The 17,882-nt window shown below is 42.6% G+C and overlaps 1 protein-coding gene across 1 annotated transcript in view; it reads left to right on the top strand.

The window, feature by feature from the left end:
* Nucleotides 1–17,882, top strand: part of FMNL3 (formin like 3) — a 1,635,345-nt gene that overhangs the window by 1,090,149 nt on the left and 527,314 nt on the right. The window contains exon 14 of the mRNA XM_044082195.1: nucleotides 17,531–17,620. Within this exon, the coding sequence (XP_043938130.1) occupies nucleotides 17,531–17,620 (90 nt within the window). The remainder of the gene's footprint in view (nucleotides 1–17,530; nucleotides 17,621–17,882) is intronic.

Raw genomic sequence — 17,882 nt, forward strand, 5'->3', positions numbered from 1 at the left:
AGAGATTTGATAGGCATGACCTTCCTTTAACAAAGCCAAACTGTGATGGGTCCAGATTTTGCTGGCTATGTCCTCATTTATCATGTCCATGATGATTCTTTCCATGGCCTTACATATGAGGCTGGTATGACTCATGGGCCTGTAGTTACCCTAATCAGTAGCTGGACCTCCTTTGTGCAGGGGGAATGACTGCAGCCATCTGTGACAAAGGGAAATACTGCCAGCCCAGCTATCTGGAATTTTGTAAATAATTGTCATTTGTGAATATTGATATGATTTATATAGAAGTGTGTGTAAAGAATTGAGCTAAAATGTAATCACAGCATGCCCTATTGGAATAGAACAGGAATATACCTGCACTGTTGTGACTGTTTAGATGTATATGTTTTATGGAAACTGGAACACAGGAGGTTAACTTGAAAAAAATTCAGAGAAAATAGTTGAAATTAAATTTTCATAACCACATAATAAGAGATGTTATCTCTCAGTTTCAGTGCAGTAGCAGACACAATGTCTAAAGCTAGAAATTTTTGTATAATTTTTTTTGTATCATCCTGAAAGAGAAGTAATTACTAGGTTTAAAACATAGAAGTGTTTTATTATTTTATGACTTCCAGGATCTACAAACATCTGAGAGATGTATTTATTCACAGGGAGCTGCTAAAATGTTAGTTTCTGACAAAGGGGGATTAGCTTGGGAATTGAAATCAGGTGACACAGCGATGTCATCCTAGCTAACCCAGCAGTAATATTTCATATTAATTTAAGAACTCTCTGAGAGATGCTGTGCATTTTGTATTTTGTCTTTGACCTAACAACATCAGCTGGAAACATACGCTCACCTCTGCATTTGCCTTGCTGTTAGTAAGTTTTTACGGCATGGTAACTCTTTTTAGATTCAGATAGGAATATAGTAACGTGTAGCTTAGTTTTCTTTATTTAATTGAGACTGTTCTACAATGTTGTTTTAAATATTTCCTATGATTTTGAACTTTAATGCAACTGATTACTTGCTGTTCTTTTAGCATTTATTATTAAATATATTTAAACCTTTTAATTGTGGCTGGTCTGTTTAGAGATACATGCATATCTATTTGGTGACACTGTACAGGCCACTCCTAAATAGCCTTGCTCTTGGTCAGACTACCATTTGGATTAATGGAAACATTACACAGTAGAATTGGGACACCCTTTGCTAAGGGCTTTAAAGTAGCTGATAAGAGTTGGCTGGTTGCAATGAAAACTACCTTATAGTCTGGGCAGAATGGGGCATAGCTAGTAAACCTGTGCCAGCCTTTCCCAGGTGTGTGTGTTTGTATATAAATCAAATTTCAAGGAGTATTTGTATCAGCTACTTGGACAGAGAGGGCACTGGAGATCTTTTGTGGCCCAGTAATTAAGAAGCCTCAATCCTCACCACTCGCAACAGTGAGGAACGTACACACTGGGAGGATGACAAGTACACACACAGTAAAGTGCAATTTCCCTTAAGAGCACACAGAGATCACAGTCAGTCTTGGCCAAGCGTCGAGATCTCAGTCCTATGGCTGTGCCAGTGGGGAGTCTTATTGGGGAGGTAGAGAAAGAGGAAGACACTAGCCCCAGACTGACTGTGATCTCTGTGTGCTCTTAAGGGAAATTGCACTTAACTGTGTGTATTTTACTGTGTGTGTACTTCTTATCCTCCCAGTGTGTACGTTCCCCACATGTTGCCAGTGTGAGGATTGAGGCTCCTTGATTACTGGGCCAGTGCAAGGGCGTCACACCATCTTCCATTCCTTGGGCATAAAAACTGACTGAAGGCTCCAGTTAAAAAGTGATTCAAGTGGACCCAGAGAGGTCATGTTTCATGCTGTCTGTTAAAAATCCTGGGATGTTATCAGGGGCCATTGATGCAGTGTTTTAGGCCTCGGAAAGTGCATTAATGACCTCTTCTGTAGTAATGGTTGGGGGGATTTGTTGTGTGGTATTTCCTTTGGACCACTGGGGGAGAGTAGGGGGAGAAATTTAAGCTGAACCTGTCAACCAAAAGGTTAGCAGTCATCTGCAGTTCAGTGTGGGTGATGCCATGTACAATAAGTTCTGCGCATTCTAGTGCATTTCCTCTGAGGTTATTGACATAGCTGTAGAAAGCTTTGTGGTTGTCTTTTGCCTGAGAAGCTATTCTTTCTTCTAATTTAGCCTTTGAAGTATTAATTAACCCTCTTAGCTGCCTGTTTAGATTGTTCATGGGGCTTTTGGTATGTATGCCTTTGTTCCTTCTACACTTGGCCAAGATTTTTTTTCTTTTGTTGTATAACCAATTGATATTGTGATTCCACTTGTCTTTTGTTTGTCTTACTCTTAGTACAAGTGGGCATGGCTTGCTCAGTACAGTTATCTCTATGACTGTACATAGATTTTGTAAATAGCTCATTGCATTCTATGGAGTTTACTGGGCTTGGGGGTGCTTTGAATTTAGCCAAGTTGTTGCTTAGTAGAGAGAGGTTAGCTGTGGAATAGATCATAAAGGTTTATGGTTTTGATGGATCCTCCGATTTAATTTTTATTTCAAGTAATACTACCTTATGGTCACATCTGACGAGTGAAGATATTGCCCCCTTGTTCATGAGTACAAGGTCAGAGATGTTTGTACCCCTGATAGGAGAGTGGATCAACTATTACAGGAAGCTGGTATTAACAAAGTTTAGGAATCGCTGGGCTTGTGCATTAGAAGTGGTGTAGGATTCCCAGTCTGTAGAGGGGTAGTTGATATCCCTCATGAATATTGTACTGGGTTATACTGTGAGAGACTCTAGTAAATTGACATGGGTAGTATGGGTTTCCCGGGACATGAAAGGGGCCCTTTATGTTGCAAGGATATGGTATGACACTCAGCTTATGGTGAGATGCGCATGCATGAGTTCCAGTGGTTCATACATTTAACTAGTCTAGATGTGAGATTAGTCTTAGTTTAGATTAACATTCCTCCACCTTAAGTTCCCCCCTATGGAGTTGCTGATCTAAAGGTATAAAAGGTATTATACCTTTGTATTGCTGGGGTACTCTCAGCGACTTGAAACCATATCTCCGTTACTACACAGATGTCTACACTCTACAGGAAGAGGAAGGCTTGTAAGGAATGGAGTTTCTTGTCAAGACTTCTAGCATTGAGCAGTACCACCTTCAGATACTCATTCATAGGTTCAGTTAAGTCATAGGTTTATCAGTTTGGCAATGCCTAAAAAGGCACTATGGGAGTGGAAAAGGTCTTTGCCAGTATCCAAAAGCCTAGAGAGGATAAGTGCAGACCATTCTCTAGCAAAGCAGTGTGGTCTGTCAACCCATCAAATATTGTACCACCCCACCCCCCACCCCGGATTGACATCAGAAGCTAGACCATTTGTTAAAATCAATCATTTTCTGTTGGTAATGTGGCATCATCCTTAGAGAAGGTAGCTTGCTGCTCAGTGCTAGCCTCATACCTACCTGAGAGACACAATCGGCGAGCTCAATCCTGTCTCGCTTCATATAGTCAAGGGGGGTACACCTCAGGACATTAACACCCACATGGACTAAGACAGAGTCATACTGGTACCCGTGGTTCAATGACCTGAGTGCCTGTGGACTTGACAGATCCTAGTCCCAGAAAGTCAGCTATCATGACTCTGTCTTTACTCAGTGTGATGAGGGGGACATCTGTGTGCTTCACTATAGAATCTGCAATGACCACGAAATTTGGCTGTATACTAGTTTGCCTTAAGGGCTTGGCCGTGGAGGCAATGGATACAGTGTTAGTGTGTGTAGCTGTGGGTGGTGGTTTAATGGTGTGTTTATGTGATAGTTGTGGACCATTCCATTGATTGTGCTGTGCAGGAGGTCTTGGTGTTCTAGGAAGGTTTACCTGCAAGTGCCTCAGCATAAGTAGTTTTATGTGTAGTGTCTTTACCCTGTACAGTAGGCGTGGTGCAAGTATCACTGACAATCTCTATATGATTAGTTTTGGTTGTATGAGAGAGTTTTGCCTTCAGCATTAAATTGTAGTTACATCTCTCGCATGCACTGTCTATTAAGAGTAAGTGGGTTGTCAGTGTACATCAGGCAATTGCTGTAATGCCTCAGAATACCCTTCTCAACAAGACTGGCCACAGAGAATGTCGAGAAGTGCATATCCATGGCCACTGATCTAGGGAGGAGTGGGGCAAATGTGAATATTGAACAAGTCAATAAGGTAAGCAACTTGATGAGGAACACTCAGCTGTGAGAAAACTAGATAGCTAGTAGTTTAAAAAAAATCTGTCTGGACAGTAATAAAACAAGAGTGCAGACCACAGACCAGAACAAAGACACTTAGAATAGATGGTACAATAAGCCTTCACTGCAGTTCCCATATCAGAAGAGTTAAGGCTACCCTCTCTCCCACAATTGTGTAGACCACAAACATTCCTAATGTAAAATAACTGGTTTGGAACCCAATTGCTTAAACCAGAACAAAGACAGTTAAAATAACAGGCATAATAAGCCTTCACCCGCAATTCCCAGTTCAGAAGGGTGCAGGCTACCCTCTTCTCCCGCAAGAGTGCAGACCACGGACCTTCTTAATGTAAAATAACTAGTTTGGAGCCCAAGTGCATAAACCAGATCTAGGACAGACACTTTAGAATAACAGACTCTATAAGCCTTCAACCAGCAATTCCTAGCTCAGAAGGATGTAGACTATCCTGTCCTGCCACAAACCTTCCTAATGTAAAATTACTGGTTTGGAACTCAAGTGCTTAAATCAGAACAAAGACACCAAGAATAATAGCCACAATAAGCCTTCACCAGGAATTCCCAGCTCAGAAGGGCAGAGGCTACTCTGTCCTCCCACAAGAGTGTAGACCACAAACCTTCTTAATGTAAAATAATTGGTTTGGAGCCCAATTGCTTAAACCAGAACTACAACAGTTTTAGAATAACAGCCACAATAAGCCTTCATCCAGCAGTTCCCAGCTTAGAAGGATGTAGGCTATTCTGTCCTGCTATGAGAGTATAGAGCACAAACATTCCTGTTGTAAAATAACAGATTTAGAGCCCAAGTGCTTAAATCAGAACAAAGACACTTAGAATAACAGCCGCAATATGCCTTTACCAAAAATTCCCAGCTCAGAAAGGCAAGGGCTACTCTCTCCTCCCCACAAGAGTGTAGACCACAAACTTTCTTAATGTAAAATAACTGGTCTGAAGCCCAAGCACTTAAACCAGAACTAAGACACGTTCAGAGTAGCTCACACAATAAGCATTCAGCCAGCAATCCCCAACTTATAAGGGTGTAAGCTGCCTATCCTGTCACAAGAGTGTAGACCGCAAACCTTCCTTATGTGTAAGATAAGTAGCTTGAAGCCCAAGTGCTTAAATCAAAACTAAGGGGCTTAGAATAACAGATGTTAACAGATGTCATTCTGTTCCTCTGTTACAATATTCTTAACATGAGGGAGTTGCCTGCAACGACGACCTGATGTCGGCCAGTATACAAAAGACTTTTACTACTTAGGGGTGCGTGGTACGTTCCATGTAGGCTGCTTTCAGACATTGGCCATAAAAGTGACGTATGGATGCACCATCCTCAGAATTTCTTTACTGCCAGTCTGGATGCTTCACCTGTACATGCAGTCTGTTCACCGAAGTGGTTATCGTCTCAACATTTCAGATAAGTGCCCCATTGGGGAATCCTTTCTTAACCTTTTTCATTGTGGTTATGTTTAACGTCATCCAAGAAAGGAAAATGTTAAATGTTCATGTGGATGTCAGATTCCACATAAAGACAATCACCAGCAGTGCCTTTTTTTTGTCTTGGACCTACCCATGACCACAGATCTTGTTCTAACTGCCAGGCCTTTGTGCCTGAAACTTTGAAAAGTAGGTTAACTTCTCTTTCTATTTATTTAGAGAATCAGTGCTTGAAACTCCTTGCAAAGAGCTCTATGGAGGGTTTTTCAGGGCCTGAGGCCAAGTCGCTTGTGAAGTAGAAGGCCAAGAAGCCTAGGCCTGAAACAACTTCTGCACCTCCTGTGGTGGACGTCTCCCTTGAGCCAGTTCCTAGCCTGGAGTAATTTTCTGCACCTACATTCAATTCACAGGCTGAGCCCGTAACGGATGCCGCTTTGGAACAGGATGATAGCACGTCCTTGGAGGTACCACAGGCATCCAGTATGGATGTCCAGTGGGAGCCTAGACTTGTGATTACTGAGGGCCCTAGGGGAATCTCCCAAATATTAGTTAGGGAGAACCTGGATTCTGACATCATTGAAACCAGACCTATGTCTGGTCCACCGACCTTACACAGAGTTGAAATACATGCTAAAAAGAAACAAAAAACAAAGCATTTGTCACCACCCTCTGATCCACTTCAGGGAAGGAAAATGTTATATAGGGTATTTTAATGCCCTCATGTCTCTTAGGCCTCCTTATGGGGTTTCAGTATCAGCCATACCGTGGGTTACCTCTCCTCGGAACAGGGTTAGGGAAGAAGCTTCTTCCAAGGAGGAAGAGTCTTCAGAGGATGAGTCCTTAGCTTACTCATCTCAGATCTGCTCCCCACTGGATTACTCTTCCCTGGAGGAGGACTGCAGCGGTACTGACTCTGCAATGGAGGACTTTACTTTCAGTGAGACCTTAGGTAAGATGAGGGAGCATTTCAAATGGGATAGCTGTCGGATGTCTGAAGTCCAAAAAAGGCACTACGCACTACTTCAGGTATATATACCTAGTCCCTCAGCTGTACCTCCTGTCTTGCGTGCCTTCTTAGATGTGTTTGCATCTTACAGTAAAGCCCCTGACTCCCAGCCTCCCACATGTAAGAAACTAGACAGATCCTACCAGGTGCCTGAGAACTGTAAGTTCTTGTTCAAAGCCCCTTCTGTAATCACGGTGGCCTCTGATAACGCCTCTAGGTTATTTCCCTCCACCACCCTGCTTCCCTCTGACAAAGACAGCAGACATATGGAGAGGTTGGGCAAAAAAGGTATACACTTCTGCCACCCTTGCCATTAGGGCTATAAATTGTCAGCTACATGACTAAATACACTTTGGAACTTTTGTCCCAACTTTCAAAAATTTTCTGATATGCCAGACTTAGAGAATAAATCATTGGCCTCATCCCTGATTGGAGCTTCCTCTCAAGTGGCCCAAACTCCATAAAATGTAGCTACCATGCTGTAGAGGCTTCAGCTAGGCTAGCTGCCACAGGCTCAGTCCTGAGAAGATTTGCCTGGCTGAGGCTACAACCTCTACAAGAGGACATTAAATCCAAACTCAGGGATGCCCCCTTAGACAGTTCAGCCCTGTTTGGCCTTTCTGCTGCAGAATTTTTCAAAACGTTGCAGGAGAAGGGAAAAGTGGTGCAGGAAGTGAAATCATCGTGGTCTCCCCCTGTACCAAAATTCCAAAGGAATTATCGTTCTAAGCCAGTGTTTGTTAGAAGGCAGTCATGGCTTCCAGCTAAGGCAAAAAAAGACTGGTAAGAGACCTCAGCAACATAGGACTCCACTGCAAACCCCACCTCATAACAGTCCTTTCCAGACAGACCAGGGTCCATCTGACTGTTTGGACCCCAAATATTTCCCCTTTTTCCCTACGCCTTTCTCTTCCAGCTTGGGAAAACATAACACAGGATAACTGGGTGTTCTCCATCATATAAAAGGGCTACTTCATTGTATGGAATTCTCTCCCACCCTTCAGGGGCATTCCACAACCTCCCAGAGACCAACTGCCACATTTCCCAAAGGTGCTACATGACCTGCTGGTTCAAGGCACCATTCAACCAGTACCATCCAAACAAAGGGGGAAAGGGTTCTATGCAAGGATGTTTTTGGTACCAAGGAAAGAGGGCCCATGGAGGACCCATCCTCGATCTCTCCTACCTCAACACCTTCCTGAAAGTACTTACATTTAGAATGCTTATCTTGCAAACTCTTTTTCCCCTTATCATCCCACAAGCCTACATCACTTCCATAGACATAAAGATATAAAGAATGCTTACCTATACTTCTATATTCATCCCAGTAAACAGGAAGTTCTTAAGATTCCTAGCACTTTCAGTTCTCTGCCTTGCCTTTTGTTCTTTCCACCACCCCAAGGTTATTCACAAAATGTGTAGCCCCAGTAATTGCTTATTGCAGTTTTCAAGGCATTCAGGTCTTCCCATACCTGGATGACCTTCCCTTCCACGCAATCCATCCAAGAGCATTGGAGCACAATCTAAACTCTACCATCTACAGCCTGCAATCTCTGGGTTTCAAAATAAACTACCAGAAATGTGTTCTTTCCCCATCCCAGGACCAAGTATTTCTGGGATGCAGACTACAAACTGACCTTATGACGGTATCTCTCCCCACTCAGAAGGCTCAGGAGCTCATTTCCTTTTTCCAAAGCCTCATTTCACTGACTCGTATCACTGCCAGGACCTTTCTTAGAACACTGGGCTTCATGGCATCCACCATCCCAATGCTTCATTTGGCAAAAGTACACAAGGAAACTACAGTAGTTCCTGACATCAGTGTGGATGCAACATGCACACCCCCTAGAGTTCCCATTAGCCTTCTCCCTTGCCTGAAGAAGGAGATAACCTGCTGGATTCAACAGCTAACTACTAACCCAGGTCTCCCACTCCATCCCTTACCACTGGTTCAGGAGATGTTCGTGGATGCCTCAGACACAATATGGGGAGTAGCTTTCTACTCCATAAAAGCACAAGGGACGTGGCTCTCCTGTCAAAGAAAGGATCACATCAATATAAAAGAAATGAGGGCACTTCTGGTAGCACGTCAGACCTTTCAAACCCTCTTCATCTCAGGCCCTCTAAAAAAAATTTCACAGACAGCATAACTCTTCTCTGGTATGTAAACAAACAGGGAGGGAGAAAGTCTTATCTCTATTGCAGAGTAGCTCTGCAAGTGTGGGAACTGGCTGTCAAACTTCAGACTCTGCTCCAGCCATTATGTAGTGGCAGACACATTGAGCAGGTCCAAAACACAGTCCCATGAATGGATGCTTTACAGAGAAGTGTTCCTGGACATTGTCCACAGATGGGGTACTCCACAAATAGACCTTTTTGCCTCCCCATGAACAGACAACTTCAATGATTTTGTGCCACAAATCCTCATCCTCTGGTTTGTAAGGTGGACATCCTCAACTTTTCATGGAAGGGGATGTTTCTGTATGCATTCCCTCTCCTTCCTTTCATTCCAAAAGTCCTGCTAAAGATTCAGCAGGATAAACCAAGAATCTTGATACTGACCCCCTTTTGGCCAAGACAGGATTGGTTCCCCCTTCTCCTGCATTTAGCCAATGGTAATTACCACAAGTTACCCCCCCAGATGGACTTTCTCAAACAACACAAAGGAACTCTAATCCATCCCCACTTGCCTACTCTTCAGCTGACATTGTGGATTATAGGGTCTTAATTCCTCAAACAACACAAATGAACTCTAATCCATCCCCACTTGTCTACTCTTCAGCTGACATTGTGGATTATAGGGTCTTAATTCCTTTCAGACACCTTTTTTCAGTGGACATGCTCAAGGTTTTGCAGGAAGCCAGGAAAACCAATACTAGAAAATCTTACTTATCCAAATAGAAGAGATTTTCAATTTGGTGTCTTTCTCAAAACCAGGACCCACTGACAGTGCAAGTCCCTGTAGTTCTTTCATACCTGTGTGAATTACTAAATGCTGGCTGAACTTACTCTTCAAAGTGTACTTGTCAGTTATCTCTGCCTAGCTCCACATTTAGCTTCTAGATTTGAAGCTAAACAATTCTTAAAAGGCATCCTTCACATGACACCCCAGGAAACCTGTTGCACCCCCCCTGGGATCTTAACTTTTTATATTAGAGAAGCTGACCCCTGCTCCTTTTGAGCCAGCAGCTTCTGCTGCCTTGAATTTTTGCTCCTGGAAAACTATTTTGCTGCTAGCACTAACCTCAGCCAGAGAGGTTTCTAAACTACAGACAATAATGGCTTCTCCTCCTTTCTTGGTATTCCACAGAGACAGAGTGTCTCTCATCACCAACCCTACCTTTATGCCTGAAGTGGTAAATGAGTTATCCCTCAACCAGTCTATCCATTTACCTACCTTTTTCCCCACTCCACAGAACTGTGCAGAGAAGATTTTGCACAACTTAAATGCTATCATGACAAAACAAATGATATCATGAAGTCTTGACCAGTTATTTGTATCATTCCACCCTAGAACTTTAGGGCTCCCTGTCTCTAAACCCACTATTTCCAGCTGAATCTCTAAAGCCATTTCCTTCTGCTATGAGCAGCATGGAAAGAGCCTCCCTTCTCCTGTTAAGACACACTCTACCAGGGCTGTTGCTTCCTCAATTTTTGAGTTTTTGGACATTTCCAAATTAAGGCAGGGTTTGCCAGGGCTATTCTCCATGGCTTCATGGAGAGTTCCACTGCCCCTACCTCCTTCCTTTCCTCATGAACTTTGTATTCTCCCTCATGTTAGGAATACCACAACAGAATAATAGAAGGACATAGATTAGTTGTGTAAAATCTTACCATAATTATAGATGTCCTCCTCTCCTCTGCAGTATTCCACCCTCCCTCCTTCCCCCTGACTTTGTTCTTTCTTGCATGTAGTTTATAGAAGGGGCGGGCAACTAAAATGCCACCAAGTTTGAGTACAGCAGCGTTAGGGTGGGTGGGCATGAAAAATCATATGCAAGCAGAGAACAGTAAGTAAGAGAAAGAACAACAGCTAAAGATGTCTAAGTATTTCTAGTTAAATGAGGAATGCTGTTTCTCCTCTCCACCCACTAATTAGCTGGATGTTATTCACTGTTTGCAAAGGAATTATTTTCTAACATTTCTAACTGACCCTAGCCAAGGCCATTATAACTCCAATAGAACAAAAACTTAAAACAAAATGCAATATAAAAGATAAAAAAACAGACGTAACCATCCTCTAATTTAGCAAGAGGCCCTTGACATTAGCCTTGACTGCTGAGAAGTAGATGCTAAAAAGGAGTGGACTCATCACAGAGCCCTGAGGGACTCCACTAGTGACCAGCCTCTTTGAGGAAGTGATTTCCCCAATTTTAACTTCCTGGTCCTATTTGAGAACCAGCTGGCTGTCTAGTGTGTAACATATGGGTTTATGCGTTTATCAAAAGTTTGTTTATAATTCCGGCTTGGGGTATTGTATTAAATGCCTTAAGTCAAGGTAGGCAATGTGCATCATTATGAACTCGTATGTTGCCTTGCTGACCTTCTCAAAGAAGTCCACCAGTATGAATAGGCATGATCTGCCCTTGACAAGACGAAGCTGGGTTGGGTCTAGTGTTTGAAGGTCTTCTATGCCCTGATTAGTCATTTCTGTGATAATTTTTTTCCATATCTTTACATATGAGACTAATCAGACTTTGGTCCGTCATTCCTGGAGTCTTTTAATGGCCTGCCCTTGTGTAGAGGGTTAACTGTTGCAGTCCTCCATTCATGTGGCACAAAGACTATCTGGGGGGTTTTGGTTAAAAAGTGACTCCAGTGGTCCCGATAGGTCATGTTTTAGGCTTTTTAGGAGGCATCCTGGGATGTTGTCAGGGCCTATCGCTGCAGTATTTTTGGCCTTAGAGAGCTTATCTAGGACCTGCTCCCTTGTGATAGTTTGGGGGGGGGGGGGGGTTGTTTGATTTTTTTTTCCTGGGGGGCAGCTGGGGGTGAAAGGGGTGTAAAACTTGAGCTGAATTTGTCTGCCAGCAGATTTACTACATCTTCCAGCTCAGTTTAGCTGGCTGCATTTGCAATCAGTTCTGCAGACGGCTATATTCATGCCTTTGAGGCTTCAGATTTGACCAAAGAAAGCCTTGTGGCTGTCCTTAGCCTGGGAGGCTATGTTTACCCAAGATCTGGCTTTAGTAGACTTAATTTACTCTCTTAATTGTTTAGAATGATGAGAGTTATAGCACTTCCAAGTCTTGGCTAAGACTTTTTTCTTTTGTTCTACAACCTGTTTGTTTGGATTCCACCAGGGGGGTTTGTTTTTTGTTAGCTCTAGACTTTTTTCTGGTAAGCACAGCTCTCTCTATGCGTTTATTGAGATGATTATGCAAGATTTCAGTGAATGATTTTGCACAGGCAGCTGTGTTCTCAGGGTTTGGGGTGGCTTGAAACTTTGACAGGTTATCATGCAGTAGTAAGAAGTTTCTCTTGAAATAGTTCCTAAATGTTACAGGGTTAGCTGGAATCACAGAACTGATTTTTATTATACTGTATATTTCCTGCCATGCCATTATTCCTCAGAGCAAACCGAAAATTAGAAGATAATTGACCTTAAGTAATCCATATTGCCTGAATCTGGCCAGGCAGCACTGATTCTCCCACTTGATTCTGATGTTAAGGGAAACACCTGTTCTGTTGTCTCAATATGTGAACCCCCTGATGTGCAGGGTTCCCCTAATACACTCCATACTGTCCATGCTCGGATGAGCAGATTCGATGACAGTCATAGCTAAATGGAAACATTTTCCCTTGGGTGCCAAAGGAAGACCCAGCAAGTGTACTTGTCTTTGTTTCTCCAGTGTTTGAGTTGTTGAGCCTCTGTTAAGGTACACCTCTTGGCTATTTCTGCATGCCTGTCATTTGAACCCTCAAGCATGCACTGGTGTGCACACTCCCAGTGAAACAGTTTCTGAAGGGTATATTTCACCTGAGGCCTCTCTAAGATGGAGAGTAGCCCCAGCTTGGACCTCAGTCTTTTATTAGAACTGACTTCACTTTCCTTTTAACCAGCTGCTTCTACATCTCTGAAGTTCATTACCTGCAACACAGTGTTCCTGATATTTGTCACCTTTGTTTGGAGGGTCTATGAACTACAAACCCTCGTGAAAAAAAAACTTTCCTGCAGTTCCATAAAGATAAGAGTGAACATGCCTAAATAACCCCTTCTTTATGTCAAACGTCATTACAGAAGTAGGGCTGAACCAAGCTACTTGAGCTTCCAGTTTTTATCGCTACTCCACAAAATAAAGGAGAAAGGATACTGTAATTTTTGGATTTACATAAATTATTGAGGTGCCTGGACAGAACTAAAACTATTTGTCTACGGTGTAGAAACCAAGTAGGGATTGCCCACACCAAACTATTTCAAAGTGGCTTGCACATTGCATTAAATTTTATTGTAAGAGACATGGCAAGAACTTGCAGGAAAAAGTCAGACAACTTCAGCAAGGGGGACTGCAGTTATTACAGCCTTTATGAAAGGGTTAGTGCACAGGGCATTCTAGAAGCAGTGATCTGGTACACAGTATATGCCTCTTTTCCTAAACATTACAGGATTGATGTGACATGTAGGGCTGGATCTGGATTTACCTCTGCTCTTCTGAAAGGTATCTTCCAGTCCTAGTTTGAGCACTGGGACAACCACCTTCTATGAGTGGAAAAGCTTTGGAAATCTCCCCTAAATGGCACAGCTGCAGCAGTGCACTGTAAATAACATAGAACATTTATGTAGACAACTTACCATAACTGTAGATTTTCGATTGTGTCACTGTCGCAATCTGATTTCCCTCTCTCTGCTTTCCCACTCTTGCTGTGGGAACAGTAAAAGCTGGGGGGTACCCCTTCTCCTTTTTATTCACATACCTTTCCCCCCTTCTGTTCTTGTTCAGATTCCCTAAGGAGGGCTTATATTCTCTGTGTCTCATGTTGCACCCTTGAGATAAACCATTCCAGCACGCTCTGACATACACGTATTTTTGCTTATCAGACTCTGACTTAGGCATGGATCTGTACTGTTTGGGAGCAACAGCAAACCAAAAATGATACTGGTAGATGGCACCAATGCATCAGGTATGTGAAGACTACATGTCAGTGTCAACCTGGCCATGGAGAGGGGATCTTGGCTCTGTCAGGCCAAGATGCAAGACGTGGCTAGTGGCAAAGATTCCTATAGGTTATGCCTGGAACAGTGACCACATTTGAATATCCACACTTATATGTAGCTTGCACAAATGTACTTTTTTCCTGCATCCCACACACTTTTCAGGTGGCTTTTCTCTGGTCTTCTCTAAGCAGTCTTGTGCTCTTTTTTACACTGGGTTGTCTTCAAAATCGTACACAGTACCTAAGGTGTACTATGACTAAAGCCCTCTGCTGGCAGAGTGAAAGCTTTAATTTTTTTCTTCTGAATTCTATCCCGACAGACCACACCCCATCATTCTGTTTACTGCTTCTCCTGCTCTCTCACTCTTCATTGTTGGTCCTGTCCAGGTGTGACCAACACCTCGTTTCCCTTTTCTTTTTTGATATCAGTCCAGCTCCCTCGGCTGATGATTCACATCTGGGCTGTTCTAGCCAAAGTGAATAATTTGTATTTTTTTTGCAGTGCCTATCACCTGACACCTCTGTACCCACTTGGTCAACTTTTTCCGAATCTTCCTAGACTCTTTTCAGTCTATCCATGCTGCATCCTTTGCATAATCCATGAAAATTATGATCCAGTCTTCTGTTCCCTTATATGTTAGAAGCAAAGACCCACTAAAGAGTATTTGAGCCAGAACTGTCTCCTGTGGTAGTCTACATGTCACTTATTTCTGAAACTATCCTGTTCATCACAGTTCTGTGCGTCCTTAACCTTCAGGTGCATAGGAGTCTAGTTCCTCAGTTGTGGTCCTAGTTTCTTCAGTTTTCCTGTTGTCTGTTTGTGTAGGACCAGTGAGGTCCAGGTAAGCCCAATGTATTGATACTACTTTGTGAAGTTCACTTGTAGCCTAATCATAAAACTGGATTGCATTTATTTGACATCTGTCGAACGGTGAATCTACATGAGTTGTAGTCCTAGTGATGCCCCAGGAAAGTAACTAGCTTTCCTGTCAGGATTTTCTCCATAGCTTTCCCTGACACTTGTTAACCTGTTAGGGTAGCTGTTGCTAATTATGGTGGACATTACTGATGGACACTACTGAGTGATAACTAATGTGAGGTTCTTCTCTTGTATTTAAAGATCCTTGCCCTTTGGTAACCTATCTGATGATGTTTGATAGATGATAGTGCTCATTACTTTGAATAAAACAGACAGCCTAAAGCTCAAAGGATTGCTTTGTGTTTTTATTAATTGATTTTGAGAATGTGTACATTCTACTTTGGTTAGCTACTTACTTGCAAAATACCTACAGGAATACAACAGTGGATTACTTCGAAGAAAGAGACTTTTTGTTTTGTTTATATTTGTTGGTCCCAGAGAGAACCGGCCACTCCACCAGGTGTGGAGAGCCTATAAGGGGACCTGCTGCACAATAGGTAGCCTACATTCTGTATTCCATCCTCCTTTCTGCTGTATTCCTAAAAGGCCACTGTTTTTTCCCTTCCTAATCATGTCTGCAAACACCCCTTCATCTTGCACCTTTTGTTGTACCTATCTGGTAGGTTCTGTACTGTGCCTCCTTCACCTCCTCCACTCACTGTTTTACCCCTCATGTATAGCTTAATTGCTATCCTAACATTACTGTGTGTCTACATTGGCCTAATCTTTTTGCCTGTTCCTCAAACCCATGTGTGCATGGCAATGAGCAATATATGCCTGTCCCATTGCTGAAACTTGTGTACTACACAGTTTGATCCAGTTTTCCTTACTGTTTGACTCTCACTTCAGCGTAATTTGCTTTCCTAAAATTGTACATGGTCATCTTTGCATTAACCCCCCCACACACACACACGCACACACACACAATAAGCTACACCATTGTGTGATCATTGTTGTCTTAACAGTACCATCACCTGAACATCCATGATAGCATTTACCAAGTCTAGGACAACATGCAGAATTCTGTCTTTACTGATGCAGCTGTGCACCAGCTTCCTTAGTTCTGCGTGGTCCACAACAGTGAAATACCTTTTTGTCTCTGCCTCGGAGCTCAGAGTTTATCAGTGTGTTCCTGTCAGATTCTGGTTTCCCTTGAGTTCGTCCTGCTCCTGTACTTTATTTTCACCTCCAGTCTCTCTTCATCTTTCCATGATGTGTATGGGAAGGACGCTACACTGTATTAGTTCATCAGCTCTTCTTTTTCCTCTGCCTTTACTATTAGAGCACAATCTAAGTTCTGACTTGCACTCTCCATTACTTCTTTCATGAGATGAATTTGCTCCTTATCTTTGACCACAGACCCAATGCCCTCATTTATGTAGCCATCTTTCTGTGGTGCTAGCAGTGTCACCCCCACCCCACCCCCAACAGCATCTATGCTTGCCATCTCCACTGTCTTTTAATAGTGTACTTGTATCGCAGAGTATTACTACCCGGCTGGATTTAGAATCACCCTCATTTGTTCTTGTTTGCTTTGCATCCAATTTTACTTTGTTTACTGCTTGTATACTCTGTCTTCTGTTCTGCTTCTGTGTCTCCATTGGTTTTAGTCCATCTTAGGTTTATGGTTATTGATCAGTAATATACTCCAGCATCACTGACCCTTCTGAGCTACAATGGAGACGGTTGCTGGCAGAGTTGTCTCTCTGGTAGTTTTGTTCTCCCCATCCTCATATCAATCCTAAATCTTCCTCTGTTGTCCAGTGCCGCATCCAGTTTTTATATTCATTAATACTCTTTCAGTAGGGTGCTGTTTGTTGATTTAGGTAATTTCTGAGAATGTGACCTTAGCCCACTCTCCTAACATCTCTGCTGTCTCCTTGACTCTGCTTGCTACCACCTTAGCTACCTCATGTGACAGGTCATTGATGTCTGACTGCACCACAGCATGTGTCGTCACCTTCTTTTTTGTGGCTGTTTATTTTTCATTGCTTAAAAAGCTTAGGCCTCAAGACCACCTTCATTGAAATTTGTTTTCTCTTTAACATTCTTGTTGATTGAGTCTTCAGTCAACAAACCCCTTTTCTCTGTGCCTACATTAACGCTCAACTTCATTTCCTACTCCTTGTCACTGCCCACTTTCACCCTCCACTTCCATTATACCCATCCCTTTTCAGCGTCTCTGCTGGTTGCCCCCTTTTTTGTGCTGCATCTGATTCCTTTCACATCCCCTGTACTCCCCCTACAAGATATCTCCACCATTGCCTCTTTTACCCTCTGATACTCTTGTATGGCTAAATGTCCTGTTTGTCCCTCCTTGCTTAACTTTCTTGTTGTTTTTGTAGCATGTGCTTCAGTTTATTTGTCTTCCCTTCACTGTTTGCACCTATTCTTTTATCTTGGCTGTTTTCTCTTGGGCCTCCATTTTTGGCTGCATGTTCCATTTTTTCTCTGTTTACCTTACTCTCTGCCACCACACTTGCTGTACTCCTCTGTATGCAGAGAAAACTGAGGATGTAAGTGTTAACATCAGTCATGCCTATTTTCTGCTGCTGACAGGATCTTCAGATTCCCAAACCAAGATTCCTGCCCTACAAATACTTTTTCATACTAGAAGGCATTTCATAATTATTTTCAGTGCTGCTGTGAGTGTTCACAGGGTTCATTGGCTTATGTATTCTAAGAACTTGACTTACTGAATGTTGTACTGAAATGGATTACCTTATCCCATTAATTCATTAATTACATCCTTTTTTCAGCAGAAAAGATTCCAGATGCACCTCCACCACCTCCTCCACCACCACCACTTCCTGGGGCATCTCCTTCTGTTGTACTCAGTCTGGGTCTCTCAGGTAGGATACCATTTATTTAATGTATTTTTTTCCTTGTAAGTTTAAGAAAACATATTGTTTAATGGCTTGTATAGTGTGACCTTTTCCACTGATGTAGGCAAATCTTTGTCATTAAGCTTTTTAGTTGTGTGATGACTTCATAGTTGTCCTTGTGCTAATGTATAGAAGAGTTTGGGGTTTGGTGGACCTCTGTGTATGCCTTGGAGTTCAGTTAACTTTATTCCTTGTCATATGCCAGCCCAAGATCACCTTCAACGCTGTA

This window comes from Protopterus annectens, chromosome 9.part0 (genome assembly GCF_019279795.1).
Source record: "Protopterus annectens isolate FY-2018-M chromosome 9.part0, PAN1.0, whole genome shotgun sequence".
In the NCBI taxonomy this organism is placed as follows: Eukaryota; Metazoa; Chordata; order Ceratodontiformes; family Protopteridae; genus Protopterus; species Protopterus annectens.